Source organism: Monodelphis domestica, chromosome 1 (genome assembly GCF_027887165.1).
Source record: "Monodelphis domestica isolate mMonDom1 chromosome 1, mMonDom1.pri, whole genome shotgun sequence".
Classification (NCBI taxonomy): Eukaryota; Metazoa; Chordata; class Mammalia; order Didelphimorphia; family Didelphidae; genus Monodelphis; species Monodelphis domestica.
This window is the reverse complement of record NC_077227.1, coordinates 101,130,475-101,157,054: the sequence shown is the minus strand read 5'-3', so window position 1 is coordinate 101,157,054 and position 26,580 is coordinate 101,130,475. Positions and strand designations below refer to the sequence as shown.

The window sequence follows — 26,580 nt, the reverse complement described above, 5'->3', positions numbered from 1 at the left end:
TCCTAGGCTGACCAGGGGACGCTTTTTACACATAAATCGCCAGGTTTTCGAATCCGAGAATCAGACAATCGGCCAAACTCCTCCAACCCCAGACTTTGCAAACTGCCCTTCTCTTTTAAATGTCTCAGCCCCCTCCACTCCAAACCGAGCAAACCCTTTGTTGTTGGGGTTGGAGTGCAGGTTTCCTTCGGGAAAGATCCGGAGCCACAGTTCCCAGTGCCCAAACGCCCGAGCTGAGTTCTGCGCTCTTGCCCACCCTCAGTTCCCTGGAGCCACTTAATTGCGCGTGAGAGGGCAGTAAAGTGGAGAAGGAAGGTGGGGGACAAAATAGGGGCGTGCCTTGACTCCTGATTGGCTGTAGGCTACTGACGCAAGGTCTCGGGGGCTGGGTTAGGGGGAGCTAACTGTGGGTTAGGGTGGGGTGCTGGGTGCAGGAGCTGCCAGACCTGAGCGCTCAGAAACATGCTGAAGTCCCAGCAGCGACAGCAGCCACAGCAGCAGCCTGGGAAAGGCGGGAGGCAGCAGCAGGCTCGGATCCTGCGGGAAAGGCGCCCGGCACGGATGTCCCCAGCTTCGCGCTGCTGCAGACAGCTGCCTTGACCTGGCCCTGACCCTGACCTCTTCGCTTTACCCAAAGGACGGCCCTGCCCCCTTCCCACCCCACGTCCCCAGTTACTTCCTCCTCACGATGGGAGATGGGGCACTTGCCTTAGGCTACGAGCCCTACAACCTGTCATCTCTTTCACCAGCACCCGACGGGGCGGGTGGAAAGGCAGAGGCAGCTGCAGCAGCAGCCACCGCCGCCCGGCTGCTGGTGCCCGCCTCTCCCGCCTCCTCACTGCTGACCTCGACGACACCAGCACCCGTGGCCCTGTCCCAGCAGTGGACGGCAGGTATGGGCGTGCTTATGGCCCTGATTGTACTGCTTATTGTGGCGGGCAACGTATTGGTGATAGTAGCCATCGCCAAGACGCAGCGTCTGCAGACGCTCACTAACCTCTTCATCATCTCCCTAGCCAGCGCCGACCTGGTCATGGGGCTGCTGGTGGTGCCTTTCGGGGCCACTATCGTGGTGTGGGGACGCTGGGAATACGGTTCCTTCTTCTGCGAGTTCTGGACGTCGGTGGACGTGCTGTGTGTTACGGCCAGTATCGAGACGCTGTGTGTCATCGCCCTGGACCGTTACATCGCCATCACGTCCCCGTTCCGCTACCAGAGCCTGCTGACTCGGGCGCGGGCGCGGGCGCTCGTGTGCACCGTGTGGGCCATCTCGGCGCTAGTATCCTTCCTGCCCATCCTCATGCACTGGTGGCGGGCGGACGGCGACGAGGCGATGCTCTGCTACAACGACCCCAAGTGCTGCGACTTTGTTACCAACCGGGCGTACGCCATTGCCTCGTCCGTAGTCTCCTTCTACGTGCCGCTGTCTATCATGGCCTTCGTGTACCTGCGCGTCTTCCGCGAGGCCCAGAAGCAGGTGAAGAAAATCGACCGCTGCGAGCGGCGCTTCTACAGCGGCCCCCGCCCGCCGCCCTCGCCCTCGCCGCCACCGCAGCCGCGGCCCCACGCTCCTCACCAGCCGCCCCCCACACCGGCACTACCACCATCGCGTGTGGTGCTGGCCAACGGGCGCCCCAGCAAGCGGCGACCGTCGCGCCTCGTGGCCCTCAAGGAGCAGAAGGCGCTCAAGACGCTGGGCATCATCATGGGCGTGTTCACCCTCTGCTGGCTGCCCTTCTTCCTCGCTAACGTGGTGAAGGTCTTCCACCGAGACCTGGTGCCCAATCGCCTTTTCGTCTTCTTCAACTGGCTGGGTTATGCCAACTCGGCTTTCAACCCCATCATCTATTGCCGCAGCCCGGACTTCCGCAAGGCCTTCAAAAGGCTCCTGTGCTGTCCACGGCAGGCTGGGAGGCGGTTCCACGCCAGCGCTGGGGAATTGTCGCGCGGGGGCTCCGGGGCCGTCACGGTGGGAGGTTGCGGCAGTTCGGCGGTAGGCTGTGCCACCCCGTCCCCCGGGGCCGCCTACGCGGAACAGGGAGAGCTGCTTCCCTCTTCCCCTCACTACCTGGAGCCCTGGGCCGGCTGCAACGGCGGGGCGACGGGGGACAGCGACTCCAGCCTGGAGGACAGGGACAGCAAAGACTCGTATTCGGAATCCAAGGTATAGGATCAGCCGCTGGTGGGTGGGGGGCGGCGGTGGTGAAGGCGGGAGCCGGGCTTGTGTTTTATTTTTACTTTCTCGTGGGGGCGACCGGGCATGTGGTTTCGAGGTTGGGGGCCATCGGTGGGGAGTGGGGCTTTCCTCTCGCCCCATCCCCACAACCCCATCCAAGAAATTGGTTTGGAAAATCAAGAGAAAGAAAACCTGAATGGCCCTGAACTGTCTTCACAGGGAAGAGAGGATCTGTGTTTACTCAAGACCGAAAGCAGGTGATAGTGTATCCTTCATACTTCATTTGAATCATCCACGATAAACAGAAAAGCAACTCGACCGTTGAACAGAAGGAAAGTTGGGGGAGGAGAAGAGGATCCGGGTTTTGGACTTTTCTTCTTGACTTTTAGAGGGAAGGGAAAACTTTGTCCGTTTCGTCTTTTCAAGTCTAATTCTGATCCTTTCTGCAAGGATTTCAAGAGTGTCAGTTGAGTAGCTAGGTGGTCCAAAGAAAAGAATTCGTGATGAGGGTGGGGGAGAAGGGGGGAATTGGGAGAGAGGGAGAAAGAAAGAAAAACCACCAACTTTGTTTCTCCAAGAGCTGTACTTAGGAATCCTGCTTTTCAGCTGTTCCCATCCTATTCCTAGGAACTGGAGCAGTTATCCAAAAAGTAAGAGGAAATGGGCAGTGTAGATAGAACAGGTTTTTTGGTTGCTAAGAAAGTTTTTTATTATTATTTCAAAGTCTGAATAATGACATCTTTAATCAAAGCAGAGGGGAAAGGAAAGGATGCCAAAATCATGTTCGCTTTTTAAGAGTTTTATAGAACAAACCACCTGGCTTTCTTTTTGCACAGCAAACCTAGTGTCTTGGCAATAGTGATGAGGCAGAGGGGTTCCTACCTCAAACTGTGCATATTGCACAGGGATTTTTTTAAAGATATGTTTATATTAAACAGATTATTTATGTATCAATATTAGTTTAAAGGACCAGGCACGAGCCTTTGTGACACGTGACTCTGTCACAATTTGAAGAGAGAACAGTAAATATGAAGAAACAGTCCTAGTGTCAAGAAAAATTACTGCACATTTGGAAAAAAAGATAAAAGGAATGGTTCAAAATGCCTTTTTGCACAGTGTTAGAAAATGTAAAGTCCACTGAAGATATTACTTGCACACACACAAAATTTTTTTAATGAGGGGAGGAAAGGGAGTTGAAAATAACCTGAAATCCAAACTCTACTTTTTGTCTATTATGTTACTGAATTAATGTTTTATTGGAAAAAAAAAGACTTTTATACTATTTTATCATGGTACTGTAACTGTATCCATATTTGAAATTTAAATATAAGGATTTTTTTTATTATTTTTGTATGTCCAAGTGCTCACGTGAATCTGCTGTTAATTTAGCACTTGTGTGTCATTTCTATTTCCTCCTGTGTATTTTATAAAGTATTTATACTCTGGTGCAACTAACTACTGTGTAAGTAAATGGTCTATGTGCAATAATAAATACAAATGCAGCACAATCAAGATATATAGAGTATGTGTATGGGGGTACAGAAACAATTTTCAGTGGTAAAAGAATGGCATTTGTTTTGCTTGCAACAGGGATTAGGTTTCCAGTACAACTACTCATAACATCATTTCCTGATATAAAAGCCTGGCAAAAATGTGATCTCAACCAAATAAAGCTATATTTTCCTCCAAAATTCATGAACAGATACCAAACTGTAGAGAGATGTGATTTTTACCTTCAAAATACAATTTTCAGAACAACAGGTAAAACAATTGCTTCTTTGCACAAAAGAAATAGAATTAGACTATACATGGATTGAATAATCTGTTACCTGCTTCAAATGAAATCAGTAACTCCTTGGATTTCCAATGTGTAGCCTACAAAATTCAGTGCACAATATTGTATAATGGCTATTTTTAAATGTAAAATGCTTCTATGGTCAAATGAATATTTTTTTAATTTTTCCATTCAAGTGCTTGACACCCCCTCCCCATTTATTTGTCTAATCAGGGCTTGTAGCAGTGTTTCAGATGTATAGATAAACCTATTTGACAGATAATACAGGAATTACTGCTCTAGGATTTTTGAAACACCCTATATAGCACCTATGGTATTGTGTACAGGTAAAGGGGTATGAGTGGGGAGAGAAGTGGCCTTATTTAAAAGCTCTGTAATATGCAAAATATCCAGATAATTTTTGCCATTTGCTCTGGTGAGAGTGTTGTAAAATTTCTCCCAGTGAAGGATTGTCCTCCAAAATAAGTTTCCTTTAAAATTAACTTTTGTACTTTTATCATTTTCTGATGGCAAAGTCAAAATTCTATCTATCAACTTCTAGTATACACTAATTGTTAACACATATATATCTTTTTTGTCTATTATGATGTCAGTATAGAGAACTATCCTTTTGGTAAGATGTTTAAGTAACCTGTACTCACACTGAATTAAGATAAATATTAACTTTTCAGTGAACAGTAAAAGATCTCATGAACAGTAGCATGAACTTCCACAGTTACACAAAAGCTGTTACAAAGTTTAAAAGTCTCTACTAATACCAAGACAACAAAGCAAATAGAATCCTTTTTTTAAAATAAGTGAGACAGCCTGAAACAGTCCTATTCCCTTATCAGCTGTTACTCTAGAATGTTAATAGCCATGTAACCATTTTGTCTAATAGAATTTATGGCAACAAAAAATTGCTTTCCTGAACCGTTCAGTTTAACCATCCCATTGAAGTAAGAAATTTCCCTGAATAAAGACTGTACAAATAGGCCCTTAATATCTCAAGACTTGTAGATCTTAGAAAGTTTTACTGTTTTTTTACAACAAATAAAAAAAATAGTTATTTAATGAGTGACTTAAAACCCTCTATTAATAAAATAGTAAGTTTCCTTAAGAAAATACCATGATTTTGTAGCTAATTTTCTACTTATTCAGGGCCCAAGCAGATTTTGTTCAACAGATTTCTCTCAGTATTTTTGTCATTAGATCATATCTACCTAGGACTGTGGTAATGATTCCAAATATCCATGAAAACTATAAAACTATTCTGTCTGTCTGTCTGTCTGTCTGTCTGTGTCTGTCTCTCTCTCTCTCTCCGTCTGTCTGTCTGTCTCTCTGTCTCTCTCTCTGTCTCTCTGTCTCTCTCTCTGTCTCTCTGTCTCTCTCCCCTCTCTCTTTCTTCACCCTCCCCACCTTTCCTCTCTCTCCTTATCTCTTCTCTGATGCTCTCTCCCTCTCTAAGGAAAACAGATATAGATTAACAACAGAAAACAGACTACCAAACATGTTTACGTTGACATGCAGAAAGTTTATTTGTTTAAGTGTGTGTTTGTAGAACATACATTTCTGCTTTATTTGAGAACTAGAAATATAAAATTTAATGCTCAAAAAGGAGGAAAATGTGTCTAATAACAAATTATGCTACATTTGCAAGTTATATTTAAGTATAGTACTGCAAGATTCTTTGTTATATAATGATTATAACCTTAAAAAATGCATTATAAAAAAATGCATTATGGGACAATAGATGGCTCAGTGGATGGAGAGCCAGACCTAGAGATAGAAGATCCTGGGTTCAAATATGACCTCAGACACTTCCTACCTGTTTGGCCCCGGGCCATTCACTTAACCCCTACTCCCTAACCTTACTGTTTTTCTACTTTGGAACCAACTCACAGGTTTGGTTCTAAGATGAATGATAAGGATTTTAAAATTATATCTAGATGTTCTCAACAGTATGAAAATTGGGTTTTATGGTATATGTAGAGTACAAACATTTCAGTTTTAACCTTTGGTAAACTTAGAATTTCGTCAATTAGTGGTATTTTTTATGTGTTGGAAAAAACAAGATTTCAACTAGATTTTGGTCCACACCTCTGAAATTGAAATTTTATTAATAACTACTAAGTGGCTATTGTGAAGGCCCTTCCTTGGTAAGCACACTTGCATAATTTATTTTAATTTCCTATTTTTGTTGAATGTGGTGACTTCCTCCCAGTAATATGTAAAATTGCAATGACAGAAATTCTGCACCCAAAGTATCACACAGTCTTAGAAGCTAAATTTGACCAAGAACTCTGAAGTAAGGGTTCAAAGGAAGATCGTCTGCAATCACCATGGTGAGTTTCAGGCAGCACTTTTGAACAAAGTTAGGCCTCCTGGTTCTCCTGAAAAAGGAGAGGAAAGCCTCAAAGAGTAAATTCCCATTAACCATACTGGCCCAGAATAATGGAGTTTTAGTTGATAGGATAATGTGCTGAGAAATACTAATTCTTTTGAATCCCAGCCAAATTTATACTAATCAGAATGGAGAAGACATGCACTGTTTGGATTAACCTAAAAATAGTCCCACTACAGTCACATCAGCAAATGGAATTAAATTAATTTTTCTTCCCCTCTCTCTTTACACACACCCTCTACTTATTTTCAATTTATTACAGAAAGTCACTCCTGAAACTTGTTCCCTTATGTCACAAACAGCAAGATTACAGTGATTTCAAGCACACTGTATCAAAAAATTATCTTGGGGTCCTCTTGGAAAAGTAATGAAACACAATTCTGTCCTTGTCATTCCCCTACTTAAAGACCTTCTTTGACTCATTATTGACTATAGGATAAAATACTAACTCCCTAGTTGGGTATTTAAAGCATTTCACCATCCTGTACCAACCTACCTTTCCAGATATTTATCCATTATTTCCCTTCAAGCACTATCCTTTCTAGTCAAATTGATTTACTTCGTGTCCCTCAAATTCAACATTCTTTTTTCAGCCTCCAGTGCATTTTCACAAGTTGTCCCTGCCTGAAATGTACTCCCTCCTCATGGCTTAGCTTAGCCATGATCTTCCTGATTTCTCTTGATTGTTAGTGCTCTCTTCTTATTGAAATTATCAGATATCTGCCTCCATGCTTATATGTTGTTTCCCCCAGTAGAATGTGAGCCCCTGGAGGGCAAGGCATCATGACTAAGGAGCTGGTCTTGGAGTCCAGAAGAAGACAGCTTAAATTCAGTCTCTGACTCATGCTATGTGACCCTGGGCAAGACTTTTGACCTCTAAGTAGTAGTCAACTCTTTAAGACTATAAGTTCTAGTGAAGGTGAAGGAATTTCCTCATTTAGGTGTTCCCTGTACTTTTATATCAATTTCTTAGCCCAGTACCTAACACATAGTAGATATTTAATAAATGTTGGTTTGGTTTGGATTAGAGAGGGGTGGGAATTGGGGGGGGGGGGAGAGACTGACAGCTTGATCCAAGAATGACTAGAAAGTGGATGGCAGTGTGGGTGGAAGAAAAGAAAGATATGGATGTACATGGGGAACGATATAGAGGTACACTTTGGTTTGGTGAGGTAAATCATAGAATATTTGGGGTTTTTTTAGCCATAATAATTGTATTTTTTAAATGAAAAATACTACTTGCATACCTCACTTTTGATTGGATGTTGAACAAAGATAGCTTGAATAATTCTAAGCACTCCCTGAATAAACTTTTATTTCCTATTAGCCCCCCAAATGAACTAGCATATAATACATGATGTCATCTCTTCATAGCAGCATAAATATCAAATGTGCTTTTTTTTCCCCAAATCTGTGATCTGTATCTGTTGAGGTTCATGTTTTCTTCTCATTTCACACTCCTCTTCCCCATAGCAATTTTTTAAATACTCATAATATCTTAAAATTTCTTTGATATTTTACTCAATACACTTAAGATGTATTTGATATTATTTTGAATGTTTCTTTTCTCCCACTTTTAAGTATTGCTGCAGTTACTGAACAACTAACTACAAACAAGCAGAATTTTTTAAAGTATCTTGACTGTCCTCATAGGACATAAAATAATACTGCACATTAACACAATGAATGGGAGTATATAGCAAGCTTGCTTTCTCTAACTGTCATGTCCTTGTCAAATGACCTTGTGTCAGGAATGTCAAAAATTCCCTCTTCAACTATTTGTGAATTCAAGCCATTGTCGAACCACCAATTTATAGAAATTGTGAGCCAATATAAGTCAGCATAAAAGTTGCAAAAGTATATGATCCAATACTATTAAGTGTTATTCTGGAAGTTGAATGACAACACTATGGAATGACCTTGGGAAAGTCAAACAGTTTCTCAGTGACTAAGATTTTATATCAACAAAGCATGGTTGATAGGAGAGCACTTGGGAGTCCTTTGAGATAGATGCTCAGATGAATGTTTTGTATTGCTTTATGATTTCTAGCATTTCAAATGCATTTAATTTTAAGAATAAAATTTTCTCTCCTCTCCCACACAACAAAAGCTTCAGCTCTGCAAAGAAGGAAAAGAACAATTGGGCAGCTTGTAAAATATACATGGAGAGAGCATTATGCATATAGGCAAACACTTTGTCACTGCACTAAAAATTCCTCAGTGACCACAACTCAAAAAAATAATCTAACCAAACATAAGATTAAGAAATCTGTTTGTTATACTCTAACTAAAAGGATCATTTGGTAATTTTTATAACTACAGCCACTTGAAGGGAAGGTAATTTAAGGAATTCAACAAATTGCCAACTTCCTGACAGAGGGCTGGATTAACTTTGGGAATTTGCAAAGGCTTTTTAATGGCCCCAAGCTTCTTCCTGAAAGGAAGGCCCATCGTTTTAATATTAATATTCTTTTGACCATGTTGTATAGCTTGTAGTCAAGGAACACCATATTCCCCAAAGAAATAAAATTAAGGATCATCCAAAGGACAGTGGAAAAGCATATGGTGGGTGTGAGCAGGCTGTAATACATTACAAACAAGAAACTCTGGAGAAATAGTATGAAGGACTTTTCCAAAACAATGTTTGACAGAAAAAAGAGGGCTGGCCATATGGTAAGAGTGAGAGGTAAACAATAGTTCCATGGATAAACTCACAGCAGGTCAGGAAAACTAGAGATGTCTCCCCCACCTCCATCCCCCTAGCCCCAGGCCCCAACACCTTAGAAGGAACCTTGTGTGGAACTGGTGGGAGGAAATGAATAAGAGCCACCCAAGTGGTGAAGGCAGAGATGAGTTGCAATCTGCATCCTTGAGGGAAATACTTTCATTCATGAGACCATAGATCAATCAGTATTAGAACATATAAACTACTTTACAACTATGCACATGCTACAGATGTGGAAGATAGTCTTAACAATATTGTTCCTTTTGCTTTTTGTTCAAAAAGTAACCCAGAGAAAGTTACCTGTATATTTTCTTACCTCTCTTATTTATTGTAAGGGCATACTCATAATTTTTTAAAAAATATCAACAGGAACCTAACTGACTTTAAAATATTTTATTTGTTAATAAGCAGAATTCTATGAACAATTATAATATCTTTGTTCAAAAACCTTTAGTGAAGTAAACATTAATAGAAATTCTAATGCTATTTTGTACTCCCGGGAATTCAAGAAATAAAATCTTTTTAGATAATATTTTGGCAAGAAACTGTCCAAACAGCTGACCATGGTTAAATGGTTTTGAAATAATTCATGATTTATGCATTTTAGTTGATGAAAGCACATGCCCAAGTCTCAGTCAGAGAATTACAGATATGGGAATAATATTGCTGAATTGCTGGTATGGGAAGGACTTTGAGAGGTAGTCTACATCTTAGAAGATTGAACAAGGACCAGTTAGTCCAATCCAGACATATGAAAACAAACTTTACATTTATAGCCCTTCAGAAAAAAAATAGATTGTAGAATCTAAGTCACCCAGAAAATATTTTCTTTATCTCAATGGAAAAGAGAAAAAAAGTTTATAAAATGATTTTACAAAAAATTTTTAATAAATTCTTCATAAAAACTAATTGTAGACTATATAAGAAAATTAGTCACCCCCCCACCTTCCCTATGCTAACTAATTTGTTACTTATAACTTCAAGATCTCGAATTGATAACTTTGATTATGTGGCATCTATATGCTGTTTCTCTCTTTTCAACTACCAGTATCACTCTTAACTTTCTGATTATTGCTTTCAAAACATTAATAAAAACATCTTGGTAAGCACTGAGTAAAGAGATTATTACTTTCCTCAAATCAGGAAATCAACAGAACCTTCTCAAAGGGCAGATTATCACAACTACCCATACTGTGCTTTCTTAGGCATTAGTCCCAGGAGCATCTCTAAAAATAATAAACACTTATTAATACTTTGTAAAAGGACTTAGCCAAGTAGGTCTTACTTTTTACAAAAACTTTATTCCTAAAATGTGGGTAAATAAAATCAAACTTCAAATTCATCAAGGATATTGACTACTTTGAATAACTATCTGCTTAGTATTTTTGCTCATTTAATAATGAGGTATCAATAATATTTAGCACTATATTAGGTACAGAAAAAAGTATAAGCTTTTTTCCTTGTCTTCATGAAAGTAATGATTAAGTTGGGGAGATCAGATATACATACACTAAAAGGTTAAAGAGCAATCTAAAGCAATATGTAACAAAATGCCAGATTTATAAATGATCAGTTATTACGGAAGTTTAGTAGTAAGAAAATTCATTTTGGTACTGTGGGGTGGGGTGGCTGTGAAGGCTTCATGAAAAATGAAAACTTGACCTGAGGCTTGAAGCAATTTGTGGGTTGAACCAGAAGAGAGGATGAGAGGTATTCCAAGGTTCAGAGAATAAGAGAGATGGTACATGGAGATGTAAAGAAGGTGAAATGGAAGAGTATAAGAATAAGAGTAGATATAGATACCCTGAAGTTATAATCAGAGAACAATTAATATACAAGCCTAGATAAAACAAGTAGAAGATAAAATCAGGAAGACAAGTAGGGAAAAGATTGTTGATTGTTGAGGGTTTTGAATAAGAGATTTAAGTGTAACTCTGTGAGACATGGAGGCAGTAGGAAAAAGAACATGGTGAGACAAAAGCAATTTTTTAGAAACATTAATATAACTTAAGATATGAGTTGATTTTCAGAGGGGAAAGAATAGGAGTAGACCAATTAAAAGGCTACTACTTTTACACAATGGGCAGCAGATGGATTGCTAGACCAGGAGTCTGGAAGATCTGAGATCAAATCCAGCTTCAGATACTTCTTAGCTGGATGACTCTGGTAAATCACTTAACCCCTTTTGCCTCAGTTTCCTCAGCTATAAAATGAGCTGGAGAAGGAAATGGCAACCTATTCTAGTATCTTTGCCAAGAAAACTCCAAATAGGGTCATGAAGAGTTGGATATGACTGAACAGCAATGTTTTAACTCAGGTATGAGATTTTTTAAAGTCTAAGCTCTAAAACCAGGAATATGAGAAATTTTGCAAAATGAATTTTCATTCTCCAGTTATTTTTTTAAACCTACATTTCCCACCCCTGTACACAGTGATATATATGACTGGTTTAGAGGAGTACCTATAAAAGAGTCACACATTTATATGATGCTTTGTAGAGGATGTCTTTTTAGTATTAATGTCATAGCAATCAATAAGGATATTTTTCAAGTACTTCTGAGAAATAAGCAGAAAGAGTTCCTTTACTCTCTTAAAATCCCAAATAAAATATCACCTTTTATAGAAAGGCTTCACCTACCTTCCTAATTACAATGCCTTCCCTGTTAATTATTTCCTATTTATCCTGTAGATAGCTTGTTTTGTATATATTTGTTTGCATGTTGACTCCCTGTTAGAGTATAAGCTCCTTAAGAGTGAGAGTATAGGCTCCTTGAGAGTGGAGACAACTCTCTTTTGCCTCTTTGTATCTCCAGCACTTAGTGCAGTGCCTGTCATTTGCCATGTTTGGTACTTTAAGTCCTTATTGAATGATTGATTGAAATTCATTGTAAATTTCTGGAAAATTATATTATCTTGAGAAATTGCCTAAATATGAAAAGATAATAGGAAAACACACATTACAATCTTGTAAAGATGGAATTTACTACAATTGTGAGAATTTACTACAAATGGAATGTACTACAAAAAGTGAGAATATATTCTAAATTTCAAAAACAATTTGAGAGTAATTGCTCTTTTATAAAGAATTCTAATAATTGAATATTTATCAGACTAAACTCTTAACATTTCTAGGAGAATAATAGAAAAACCTTCTTTAGCTCTTTTATAGTCCTTCTAGCTACAGGAAACCCACAAAGCCAAGGGTCTCTCAAAATGAAAAATAAAACAAGCAAAACCAGACTAAATAAAATGCATGATTCAATTATTTTTGCATCTAAATTTAAGCAGTATGTTTACTAAGTTAGAAAAGTCAATTCATCCATAAAGATTCAGTCTAAGAAAATCAACAACACAGTTCTCTGAAGTCCTAAATTCCATATAAAGATCATTCCCAACTAAAATAATTTGTAGATTATTTTTCCAAATTTTGACAAAAATGCTTTCATAATAAGGTCTAAAGTGTTTTTTTTAAAGGACTTTGCCTTTGGGGGCAAAAAGATTCAGGAGTTTCTCTGGTGATCTTGTGTGCTTTCTCTCTTATAGATAAAGAAATCATGAATAGAACAGCATTATAGAAAGGGTGCTAGATTTGCAGTTGGGATACTTGCATTCAGAACTTACCTCAAGATAAAAAATACATATAAAAGTAGGCACATGGGTTACTATTTGCTAATGTCTTCTCAGTTGACTATTTGAGGAAAGTTATTAAATCACAATTTAAAAGGGGATATTAATCTGGGAGTAAAAAAAAGATTACTTAAACACTTTTACTGTGGGGTTCTGGGAAAATCACTTAACCTCTGAGAACATTAGTAAAATGGGCATAATACATAATAATAAATTGTGAGATAAGTGCTTTGCTGACTCAAAATCACTATATAAATATGAGTGCACTGCCAGTATCTTAACAAACTTACTCTTTTCAAGGAGCTGAGATTTGAGGAAAAGTACTTTTTAAAGTTAAATTGTGTTTGAGACTAGGCATTTGATCAAATGGTATAATTGTAAAGCACACCACAAAGTACCTGCGATGTAGTAGGTGCTACAGGAATGTTAGCTATTGTTATTGATTCTTTTAACCTTCCAAAAAGAAATATCAACTGTCTTTCCTGATGATTCAAATATTTTATTTAGATGTACTACCCAACTTTGATTCAGAAGAATTTGAGATGTGAGAAGGGAGAGAAGGAATGGGAAAGTTTTGTGGTGATGTTGAGAAATCGAGTGGGAACCTAAATTAACACAGTAACTCAAGGGTAAAATTAATAAAAAATTTTAGTGTGAAGGAAAATGCCCAAGTTTTGAGATTCTTCCATTCTAATCAATGAAATGATCTAATCTTATGATATATGCTATTATGTGTCTCAAGCTGTCACCTGTTGTAGAAGGAACATTTAAACTTTGTTTTTCTTTTTTTTTAATGTCTTTTTTATTTTGTATCTTTCCCAAATGCATATAGAAACAATTTTTAAACTTCATTTTCTGACATGTTGCAATCCAAATTCTCTTCCTCCCTCCTTTCTCTCCCCCTTCCCTGAGGTAGCAAGCAATTTGATAATAGTTATACATCTGCTATCATTCGATCTTTTTTTTTAACCCTTACCTTTCATGTTAAAATCAGTACTATGTATTGGTTCCAAGGAAGAAGAGTGGTAAGAGCTAGGTAATGGGGGTTAAGTGGCTTGCCCAGGGTCACACAGCTAGGAAGTGTCTGAGGCTAGATTTGAACCTAGGACCTCCTGTCTCTAAGCCTGACTCTCAATACACTGAGGTACCCAGCTGTCCCTTGCTATCATTCAATCTTATTTTTCATTTTTAATGCAGAAGCATATCAAAATCAAATGTCACTTGAGAAATAAGTCCATTCCACATAACAGTGAGAGTACATTTTCTTTACTTTAAATAATCTACTTGTTCAGAGTTCTACATTATTACATAAAGAAAGAGTTGAATAAATTGAATAATCAAGCCACTGAAATATATCACCTTACAAGTTTAAAAAATAAAAAATAACAGTTATGTCATCATATTAAATATGCTAAGCACTCTTCTTTGATATGTTTACCTATTCAAAATCTTTTCAAGTTAAGCATAAAAGGCTGCTTATTTAACATGTTTGATCTCCAAATTTACTTTTTCTAGCTTATTTAGGTTACTGACATAGCAGTTGATTAGTCTCCATGTATTTTTAGAGTAGGAAGCAGGGATAAGCAGAGAGCTTTAAATCGTGACCATACAGAGTCTGGCGTTGCCCCAAGCAAGAGGTGACTGAGACAACATTGTTGGCAAGAAGCAAGAATGGCAGAGGAATGAGAGCTATTGGTTGAAGAATTGTTTGGGAACCAGTCAGTAGGAAGCATCATACAAAAGACAATTTATCAATTAGAAACATATCCTTGATTTACTGTATACAGTTCTTGTGAAGCTGGGCATATTGGGATGAAGAGTGTATGCTTTGAAATTTCTTTAAAATTTCATAGGAATTAGAATATCATGATCTGAACTATTTAGGCTTTCTTGTAAGTTGATGTCTGATGCCAGATGCCTCGGAGACTTCTCTAGAGTCCATCTCAGTGTCTGCCTCCTCAGATAAACCTTGTAAATAAAGAGATATTTTTTGAACTCCTCATGACCTTTATTTTTTCTGATGCTATCATCTATGCAGCTATTTAGGAAGCTTATCACAAGAAACTTCTAATGCAGATCAAACCCTTCTCTGCAATTTAGAGTGTAATTTAGAGTTCCCTCTGACACGGTTGAGTGATTTGCCCAGGATTACACATCTAGCATGTGCCAGGGGTAAAACTTCAACCCCAAGTCCTTCTCACTACAATGTCAGCTCTCCTTTGCTGCCTCCCATTTCTTCACATAAAATGTTTAAAAAAAAAAAAGCAGTAACTTATTTTGTGCAAAGTAACTCTTGACAATCTGGTTTTATGAACTCCAAAAACGACCTTTTGCTCTGACAGCAAACCCCTTTACTGATCCTTTGTCCCAAACTGAACCAATAAATCTTCAAGCACTCCTTGATTACTTTATACAGGATTAGCAAACATAAACAACTTTTAGGTACCTTTTTCCAAGTGTCTTTCCAGGGTATCTAGGCTGCTTCCAGGTATTCCAGCTCTGGCTAGAATCCTCCTTCCCTAGCCTCCATGTTTTCCTTCCTTTCCTTTACTCTCTAAAATATAAACAATCCCCCAAGTTCTTCATTCATTCCCATTCATGGGGCATTTTCCCAGAGACATTGTTCCCAGAATCTCAGAGCTTAACCCAATGGGGTATTGTTGGGTATGATGATAATGTGGTTCTTTATGACTCTCTGTCATGGCCATAAGAGTACTGTCTCCCTTATCCTGATTAAAGACCTGTTCTTTTTAACCACTTTAGTGGTTCTGTGTTTTTCTGGGTTGACATTCTCAAAGAATGGTGTAGGAGACCCTTACCAAGAGTCTACAAGGTCAAAACTATTTTCATCATAATACCAAGTGGCATTAATTTCTAACATGGTAAATACTGACAGGCACAACCTACATAAATAAAACATTGAGACAGTCCTCAGTAATATTTAAGAATGTAAAGGGATCTTGAGACCAAAAAGGTCAAGAATTACTGTTCTAATTAAATAAAAAACTATACTTTTAATATATATAAAAGATCAATTTAAATGTGAGGTGAACAAAAAATGAAATAATGATTTTAAGTATTTAGGTATCACTGATAAAAAAAAAAGAATTAATGCTGAACTCTAAAATGATAGTAAATAGTTGCCAGTATTGTACATTCCTAGGAGTCTGATTGGAAAGGAGTCTGGGTGTACTTCAGCCTTCATTTCCTTGTGGTTACTTATCTGAACAGTTCAGTAAAGAATTGCTCTGTGAATCTAAAAAGCAGAAAAGGTTAATGAGTAGGTAGTCTCTAACATCAACACAGTGATACTAGGAAGCCTGGAGGGGGTGGGAACTGCTATTATTTGTCCCCCAAAGATAGTTAAGCAAAGAGCTATTCTGGTGATAGGAAACAACTTTCCTTGAACCCCTTTATCAGAGTCTCTCGTACTACCGAATATAAGCTGATAAATGAAAGATGTGGATGTCATCAGAAATTTCACCTTGCTACACAACTTTATTCCAGTTACCAGAGCTGTCCCTCTACACTCATGCATGGGAATGACCAAGAAGGTCAACAGTATCACCCCAAAATTGCATAACTGAAAGAATGCTGGGTTTGGGAGGCAGTTGGCATGTGTTTGAATTTTGTCTCTGTCTCATTGACCTTAGGCAAGTCATTTAACTTTTCAAAGCCTTAATTTCTTTATCAATAAAATGAAGTGATTGAGCCAGATAATTTCCAAGGCCCCTTCCCATTCTCCATCAAGCACTCTATGATCCTATGAAGTCTGTTTCTGGTTCCTCTCCTGTCTCCCCTCCATCTTTATCTTCTGGGGCTTATGTTGGATTTAACTGTAGGTCTCACTTTCCTGTAACAACTGACATTTATATGATAATTTAAAGTTGTTTGTTTGTTTGTTTGTTTGTTTTTAAAAAAAGGACTTTACCTATGTCTTTGGTCATCTCACTTTGAGGTAGTTATGAGGTTTAAAGTACTATATAAATGCTAGCTGGCATCATCCCCATTTTTCAGATGAAGGAACTTATACCCAGAGGTAACTAGGTGTTAGAAAAATTAAGCAAACCCAGGCCTTCCTGATTCCAAATCAAATAATCTCCCTACTTTGCCACCCTGATTCCAACAGCAGCAAAACAAAGGACCTTAATGGTAAAAATGCTTCCCTGGCTCAAAATTTCTTTTTTTTTTTTTAAATATATTTTATTTGATCATTTCCAAGCATTATTCGTTAAAGACATAGATCATTTTCTTTTCCTCCCCCCCACCCCCCATAGCCGACGCGTAAGTCCACTGGGCATTAGATGTTTTCTTGATTTGAACCCATTGCTTTGTTGATAGTATTTGCATTAGAGTGTTCATTTAGAGTCTATCCTCTGTCATGTCCCCTCAACCTCTGTATTCAGGCAGTTGCTTTTTCTCGGTGTTTCCACTCCCATAGTTTATCCTTTGCTTATGAATGGTGTTTTTTTCTCCTGGATCCCTGCAAGTTGTTCAGGGACATTACACCGCCACTAATGGAGAAGTCCATTAGGTTCGATTATACCACAGTGTATTAGTCTCTGTGTACAATGTTCTCCTGGTTCTGCTCCTCTCGCTCTGCATCACTTCCTGGAGGTTGTTCCAGTCTCCATGGAACTTCTCCACTTTATTATTCCTTTTAGCACAATAGTACTCCATCACCAACATATACCACAGTTTGTTCAGCCATTCCCCAATTGGTGGGCATCCCCTCGTTTTCCAGTTTTGGGCCACCACAAAGAGCGCAGCTATGAATATTTTTGTACAAGTCTTTGTGTCCATTATCTCTTTGGGGTACAGACCCAGCAGTGCTATGGCTGGGTCAAAGGGTAGATATTCTTTTGTCGCCCTTTGGGCATAGTTCCAAATTGCCCTCCAGAATGGTTGGATCAGTTCACAACTCCACCAGCAATGAATTAATGTCCCTACTTTGCCACATCCCCTCCAGCATTCATTACTTTCCTTTGCTGTTATGTTAGCCAATCTGCTAGGTGTGAGGTGATACCTCAGAATTGTTTTGATTTGCATCTCTCTGATTATAAGAGATGTAGAACACTTCTTCATGTGCTTGTTAATAGTTTTGATTTCTTTATCTGAGAACTGCCTATCCATTTCCCTTGCCCATTTATCAATTGGAGAATGGCTTGATTTTTTGTACAATTGATTTAGCTCATTATAAATATGAGTAATTAAACCTTTGTCAGAGGTTTCTATGAAGATTTTTTCCCAATTTGTTGTTTCCCTTCTGATTTTAGTTATATTGGTTTTGTTTGTACAAAAGCTTTTTAGTTTGATGTAGTCAAAATTATTTATTTTACATTTTGTGATTTTTTCTATATCTTGCTTGGTTTTAAAGCCTTTCCCCTCCCAAAGGTCTGACATGTATACTATTCTGTGTTTATCCAATTTACTTATGGTTTCCTTCTTTATGTTTAAGTCACTCACCCATTTTGAATTTATCTTGGTGTAGGGTGTGAGGTGTTGATCTATTCCTAGTCTCTCCCACACTGTCTTCCAATTTTCCCAGCAGTTTTTATCGAATAGTGGATTTTTGTCCCAAAAGCTGGGATCTTTGGGTTTATCGTATACTGTCTTGCTGAGGTCGCTTTCCCCCAGTCTATTCCACTGATCTTCCTTTCTGTTTCTTAGCCAGTACCAAATTGTTTTGATGACTGCTGCTTTGTAATATAGTTTTAGGTCAGGGACTGCAAAGCCCCCATCATATGTGTTTTTTTTCATTATTTCCCTGGATATCCTTGATCTTTTGTTCTTCCAAATGAACTTTGTTATGGTTTTTTCTAAATCAGTGAAGAAGTATTTTGGTAGTTCAATGGGTATGGCACTAAATAGATAAATAAGTTTGGGTAGGATGGTCATTTTTATTATATTGGCTCGTCCTATCCATGAGCAGTTAATGTTTTTCCATTTGTTCAAGTCTAGTTTTAGTTGTGTGGCGAGTGTTTTGTAGTTGTGTTCATATAGTTCCTGTGTTTGTCTTGGGAGGTAGATTCCTAGGTATTTTATTTTGTCTAAGGTGATTTTGAATGGGATTTCTCTTTCTAGTTCTTGCTGCTGAGCTGTGTTGGAGATATATAGAAAAGCTGATGATTTATGTGAGTTTATTTTGTATCCTGCAACTTTGCTAAAGTTGTTGATTATTTCAATTAGCTTTTTGGTTGAATCTCTAGGATTCTTTAAGTAGACCATCATGTCATCCGCAAAGAGTGATAACTTGGTCTCCTCCTTGCCTATTCTGATGCCTTCAATTTCTTTATCTTCTCTAATTGCTACTGCTAGTGTTTCTAGTACAATGTCAAATAGTAGAGGTGATAATGGGCATCCTTGTTTCACTCCTGATCTTATTGGGAATGCATCTAGTTTATCCCCATTGCAGATGATATTAGCTGTTGGTTTTAGATATATACTGTTTATTATTTTTAGGAATGACCCTTCTATTCCTATGCTTTCTAGTGTTTTTAATAGGAATGGGTGTTGTATTTTATCAAAGGCTTTTTCTGCATCTATTGAGATAATCATGTGGTTCTTGCTAGTTTGCTTGTTGATGTGGTCAATTATGTGGATGGTTTTCCTAATGTTGAACCAGCCCTGCATCCCTGGTATAAATCCTACTTGATCATGGTGAATGATCCTTCTGATCACTTGCTGGAGTCTTTTTGCTAGTATCCCCTGGCTCAAAATTTCTAAACAGAATTTCCAGCTAGTGAGTCTGTATTATCCCTTCTCTCTTCCTACCCACTTTTCAGAAAGGATAAAAGGGCTAAGAAATAACTGACAAAGGTTTTGTTCCATTTATTTCTCTAAATTTATTGTTTTTATGCTGAAGATGTAGTTTGATAAGTTTGACATACATTCATAATGCACATGTAGCAAAATGCTTTTTAAAAGGGCAGACAGAAGGGCTGATGAATTACTTTTGGCTTCAAGAAGAGTAAAACTCCCAGAAATAATGGAGTGACTAGAGCACTGGGCATGGAGTCAGAAAGATCTAAGTTCAAATCTAGCCTTCAACAATTATTAGAAGTGTGACACTTGGCAAATCACTTAACCCTATTTTCCTAATCTGTAAAATGAGTTAGAGAGGGAAGTGGCAAACCACTCTAGCATCTTGCCAAGAAAAACTCAAATGGGACCAAAAAGAGTGGGACACAAGTGGAAAAAATGACTGAATAATACAGGGAAGGAAGAACATTTTTTTCCATTAGATGAGAATTAAAGAATGATTTTTGATGAGTAAATTTCTTGTTAGTCCATTTCACCTGGGGACAAACAAATTCATTCAGATTCAATAAGATATCTTCCCTTTTTAAATACCACTCTAAATGGGAATTTCCCCAATTCTAGTAATATAACTTTAAAAAAATTAAAGGGTCTTATTTTCATTCATTCATTTTTACCTTTCCATTGGTCTTCCAATTACTGTTAGAACATAAGGTGTAAATATTAGGATGTTGTGAGAATGGCATTTCCTATAAAATTCATAGTCTGACTTATACATAGGAAATATGAGGACTCCCAGAAGACAACTATTCTCATGAGATTCTCAGCTAGATTTCCAAACCAAAGAGATCTGAATCACTTGAAAAAGCAACTGAACTTTAATCTATTTATATGAAGTAAATTTGTCTCTCGCTTCTTTTTCACAAACACGCACATCCCGGTCCCCCTTTTCCCCAATACATTCATAGCTTCTCTTCAGTGATTTAAAAAAATTCTTCACCTAAGCAAAGGTGGAATTTGTTTTAACTTTGCATTGAACCTTTTCTGCTTCTCACCATTAGACTGATTTGCTGCAAAAGATTCCAGAAACCTTATTTGTGAACTTGTGCAAATTGTTCTCACTTCAGTTTCTCTCCCCCCTCCCATAAAAAAGAAGCAGAATTGAATGATTTCTAAAGTTTCCATCTAAGATTCCATGATCCTGTGAACTATAGCCACATGCAAAAAAAAAAAAAAGCCATTTGATATGGTCCTAAAAGTACAGAATCTCCTTGGCTGCAAACACAAGGACTTTACAAAGCAGTTTGAAAAGTCAAGTAAATAAACAAAAATGAGCCTCTGTAACTGAAGTTCAAAAGCCAAAACTCTCCAAGATCCATCTAATTTCCATTAAAAAAAAAAGTGTGCAAAGAGATAAATATGGGGAAGGGTGGAGAGGAGTTGATGATGGAACAATCATTTCTGTACTTTCTTCCAAACTATTTTCAAAATAACACCCTTGATGCCTACATTTCTTTTAGATCTCTTTCAAGTAAGATATCAGCTGCGTATGATTACTGAAATTACAGGTAAGAAAAGCAAATTCTCTTCATCATAGGAGAAGATGGTAAATTTAATGTAGTTTCATACCCATTTCAAGACAGGCAAGCTTTCCCAGAAATGAGCTAGAATAGGCTTGAGAACAATTTCTTTGTCCCTTCATTTTCTTATGCAAGCCTTCCTTAACATCATTGAAATAATGTGTTTGGCACTGAGGAATTGGTATCAAGCAGACAACATGTTTCTTACTTTGGAAGTGTAACCAGAAGAATAAAGAGCTGGAGAACCAGAACTGTTGCCAAAAATAGCAGGGGGAAATGCACCCACTTCCAAGAAGGTCACTTGCTCCACTTTAGAATAGGGTACAGGAAGATTGAAGCAGATTCCTGGCTGTATGTCCTGGGCATAATTTGAGGCCATCTTCCCCAGGATGGAGAGCCCTGCTGTTCCTCTCTTATTCTCTCATTTTCTGGGATAACAGTTTCTAGTTATGACCAAACATATAGGGGTGCCAGGTGACCTTTTGTCACTCGATATCTTTTCTGTTGTTTACAGATACCTGTTGGGACATGTTATTTTTAAACCACTATAACCTGAGAGCTGTCAGCTGTCTGTCACATTAAAATTGTTCATTAAAAGTAGGAGGCTCTTCGCAGGTAGATGGGAAACAACAGAATAACAATAAACAACCTAAAAAGTACTCTACAGTAGGCTGATGTCTAATTGTGTCTGAATCCACCCAGTATGAGAAGGAAGGGACAGGAACCAAAGAGTGGCAGAACATGAAAGAAATAATTGATTGATAAATCTTGACTGAAAGAATATCTGCCTATACTACTGGGGGACCCTGGTCAACCAACTCATATTACTAAAATAATCGTTTATTGTTCCAAATGCCTGTTGCAGTAGTATTGGGAAAGTGGGGTTAGCATTTATTAATGATTTGTGTGTGATTGATCAGGAGGCTGTTGAGGAATGTTGTTCCTCAAAGATGGTCTCCTGATTATGGCACCTAAAAAACTGTTTCATGGAAACCAGTTTTTTAACCACATTATCCCCTTGAAATCTGAAATAGGAATACCTCTCTCTCCCCCACTGCCATTTTCTCTGGTTTATATCACTGCTTGTTAGATAGACAAATGCTGGATTATGTTTCTGCCACAATGACAAACCTCGAAGGAATATCTCTAGTGAGTTGAGGAATGAAGTTTGTAGTTTATCAGATGGCACCCTTTATCCCTGACTCAGAATTCAGATGATGCCCTGGGAGCCTGTCATGATGGATCAATGCTGGATTTGAAATCAGGAATAATTAGGTTCAAATATCACCTCGGACTCTTAGATCACAGTCTATCATTTTATATAATATATAAACATTATATACTCATCTATAAAATGTTCCAACTGGGCTTTATGATATCTAAATCTCCCTTGAGCTCCATACCAGAAGTTAAAGGTCAAGACTGGACCTGCTTGGGCCTATCAAAGACTGAAAAGCATATTTTAAAATATCAGTTATATATGCAGTGTATTTTCAGTGCTGTTTTTAGGCTTGTGTTGGGAGTGTGGATGCTGATTAATTTTTAATAACCAGCTCTCTGGAGGGAAAAAATATATCCACAACTCACTTTTAAGTTTAATCTGAATTGTTAATATTTTTTTCCATTGCTTAAGCCAGTAAATCAAACAATCAGTCCCTGGTTTATAACATTTGCCAATTTCTCATGTGTAATAGCTCACTGAAAATTTAACTATCAACTCTCAAGAACCAATTTATGTGAGCTCCAGCACCCATGCCTAAATGGTGTATTATTCAGAAAATTTTTAATCAGACTAGGAATTGGGCTGGTTATGTAGTAAGAGTAGCATATAAAAGATGGGCAGCCTGAACTGGCACCAAAAAATTAGAAAAAGACCTAGAGAAAATCCTCCAGTATATTGAATAAATCCTCCAGGGAGGATCTCTGGAGGAACATTGACAAGAATTGTATAGGACAAGGAGGTGTGACTAGATTTCAGTGGGTACCTACTGACAAACATTTGTTAAGCATTTACTATGTGTCAGACACTGTGCTAAGCATACAAATAAAGACAGAAACAGCCCTTGCCCTGAAGGAGTTTACATTCTAACAGGGGAGACAACATGTAAATAATCAGGTACAAAAAAGTTATAGATACAATAGATAGAAGAATTACCCATTTTAGTGAGTATTACACATCAAAGTCTTCAAGTGGTGTTGGCCTTCCTTTTTTTTTTGCTGATGTTTTGCCTTAGAAAATAGCCTTGTATTTATTTTGCATTATGTTTTGTACATTCTTTTATTTTCTCTTCTGTTTGAATTCAAGCTCCTTATAAGTAACAAGTATTGTTTCATTTTTGACTTTGTGTCTAGCACAATCTCTCTCTCTCCTATGTTCCCCATCTGATAAAAGCTTGTTGATTGATTAATTAATAGGTTCTACCCAGCCAAAGCCAAAGAATTGTATCCAATTGCCAGGGTCTGCCCCAGTAACACATTTTTCACTCCTAGTTTTTCTCTTTTGGAAAAAATAAACTTCTTCAGGCATATAATATCTTGGATTCAGAGATATTGTAAGGGATCTTAGAGATCAAGTAGTCCAAATCCTTCATTTTACAAAGAAGGAACTTGAGTCCCAAAGAGGAAGAAACAGAACTTGGGCTTTTTGATCCCAGATCTATGCTGCCTCTACATAGTAAACATGATTTGAATTAATTGAATTAAGCAAAAAAAATTTTTAAATAGGCATAAATAATCAGACCCTTCCCCATCCCTCTTAATTCTAGTGACTCAGAATTATTTCCTTTTTACTAACTTGTTCAAACATAATTGTTTGCTTGTTGTCTCCCCATTAGATTCTTTTTGTATCCCCAAGCACATAGCACAGGGTACATACTTAATAAATGTTTATTAATAAACGTTTTATATTATATTATATTGTGTTATGTTATAGTATATTACATTATGTATATTACATTACATTATATTATGTTATTTTATGTTATATTAATAACTGATTGACTGACCAACTGGCACTCCCTGGAACATGTAGGCCTTGATTTATACAGGGTATCCTAAAAATCTTAGTACAATTTTAATAGCATAAAATGTTGGATAACCACCAATGAGTAAGTAATGATTAAATGCCCCCTTTGGTGGACATTGGGGATACAAATATAAAGAATGAAACAGTCCCAATTCTAAATGTGCATAGACTGGGTGTCCCAAAATCTTACTTCTATTTTAAATTACTAAAGCTTAGTAAATAATGAAAAACTCTCCTAATCTGCAGAGCAAAGGCTCTTAAAGATAAAGTGTTAAGATCTGCTAGCAATGGGAGACACATCAAAAAATAAATACGAAGCATCTCTGAAATTCCAGTGAAGTAATATGAATTATCATCATCATCATTATTGTTATTTGGAGCCCTGTGCTAAATTCAGGAACTAACTAGAGAAATTTAGGATTCAGAAACCAGATTCAAAGAGCTTTCACTGTGGTTAGTAGACAAGAACAATTAGGAAACAATAAGAGATAGTATACAATTAAATGATAAATTGCATGCTATAAACTACATATGTTATAGGGATTCAGTAGAGGGAGTGGTCAATAAAAGTCCAGGGAAGAGTTTATGGAGAAGGTAAATCAGTAAGGAAATATGATTCAGTTTGTCAATGTTTGATTTGCATACAAGTTTCCAAGAGTCCACCTATTACATAAGGTGACACACACTTGTGCTACTTATTTTCCTGGTTAAGGCTTGAGCCACAGAGTACATGTTTCCATGGGAAGGTAAAATACAGGCCCATGGATCTGTAAATCTGACTGTTTACTTTGATATTAAGTGTTCTTGGTGGTGGTTTGTGTTTTGTTTTTTTTTAGCTTTAACTTTTTTAAATTTTTAACTTTTTTTCACTAGTTTGATTTTTTAAAGATATTTTTTCAACGTTAGGCCATTATTTTTAACTCTCTTTTTTTCAGTCCCTTTAAGTTATTTGAAATAATCCAGTCTCTCTTGCTGTCCAGAATATTCCTTATTGCTTATAAAGATAAAAAAAATCTTTGTTCTTCTAACCAGACTCTACTGAAGGTTAGTTTTTTAAAAAAATAATTCTTCAAGTTTTATGTCAGTTTCCTGGTTTTTACTTTTTGGATTCCTACTCTGAGATAACTCCTTCCCCAAGAATGAATGTTATAAGTTTGACACTGCAGTGAAGCATATTTGACTTTCAAGGAATCCTCAAGATAATATTTCATAATTTTATAGACCAACATCAGACTTTATAGGAAGAGGAGAAGACAAGTGCCGCTAGATTAGGAACTTCTCCAGAGGCTTTCTAAATTCCTTTTTCAGTTTGTAGCAGAGCAGATAAATTTTTCCATGAAGCGGTCCAACCCCAGTTGCTACAGAGCTTGTGTGAGTGTGTGCATGTTTTGTTTTGTTTTTTAACAGATCAGTAATGCTTAAAAATGGACTTTCCTAACTTTAACTTCAGCGAAGTTTGGTGACATTCTACAACATGAGTGCAAGTGAAAATTAAATTTGACATAGAAATTGTTTTCCAGAAGGCCTTATTTATGTTCATTTTGCAAGAACTACAGAGGCAGAAGGCCTATAATTTCCATGTTTTCATCCCTAATTTTGATCATGCCCATTGGCATCAACTAGCTTATTACTACCTCACAGGAGAACACAGGAGAAGGAGAAGTTACTGGGTGACAGCTGATTGATAGGTAGGTAGTCTCTAATCTTCCTTGCCAAGATCTTTTAAAAATGGATTTCTATGTGCAAGGAAATACTTTACTTATCAGTAGTTCCTTAACCAGGTAGGAGATTATATGTGTTGAGTCCATTATAAACAAGGGCTAAAGTATTGAACAAATTACAAAAAAATGTTAAATTGCTCTTAACAAATCCAAGCAGGAAATAAGAAAGAATTGGGCAGGAGGGGGAAGGAAGGCTGGAGAAGGCTATTTTAAAGAAAGATTGAAAAGGATTGTTGAGATGAAAAATAAAGACTATTTCCATCCTCCCCCCAATCATCTCACATCAGAAATACTTATTCCAGGGCACCTTTATTGTTCCTTTTGTGACCTTCTCAAAATATCCAAGTGGGTTTACTTCAATGAATCTCCCTTCTCTAATATCTTAATGAATCTGAAGTCATCCCTGCCTTATTGGTCAGATTAAAGACTATATTGATGAAATTAAAGGACTACAAAGGCTATCAAGAAAAAATAAAAGTACAGAAGCAAACCAAAAAGGGAACATGTCCAGGAAAACAAAGAAAGACAGAGATTAGATCAGAGAGATTTTAGAGTAGGAGCCTGAGGAGGATCTTTGTTCATGATGATAGGGCAATTTGGGATATAGATATCACATTAGCTAAATTGGTATGGTAGATAGAATGCCAGAGTCAGAAAGACCTGGGTTTAAGTTCTGTCTCAGATACTTCCTTGCTGTGTAACCCTGGGTAAATCACTTAGCCTCAGTTTCTTCATTTGTAAAATGAGGATAATAGTAATAGCTAGCATTTAACCAGCATATCAAGGTTT

General features: G+C 37.7%; 1 protein-coding gene across 1 annotated transcript; it reads left to right on the top strand.

The window, feature by feature from the left end:
* Positions 1 to 387: 387 nt before the first annotated feature.
* ADRB1 (adrenoceptor beta 1) lies at positions 388 to 3,688 on the top strand. Its single transcript, XM_007478980.3, has 2 exons — positions 388 to 2,164; positions 2,396 to 3,688. The coding sequence occupies exons 1-2, from the start codon at positions 689 to 691 to the stop codon at positions 2,435 to 2,437; spliced, it is 1,518 nt and encodes a 505-aa protein (XP_007479042.1). The 5' UTR covers positions 388 to 688; the 3' UTR covers positions 2,438 to 3,688.
* The last annotated feature ends 22,892 nt before the right edge of the window (positions 3,689 to 26,580 follow it).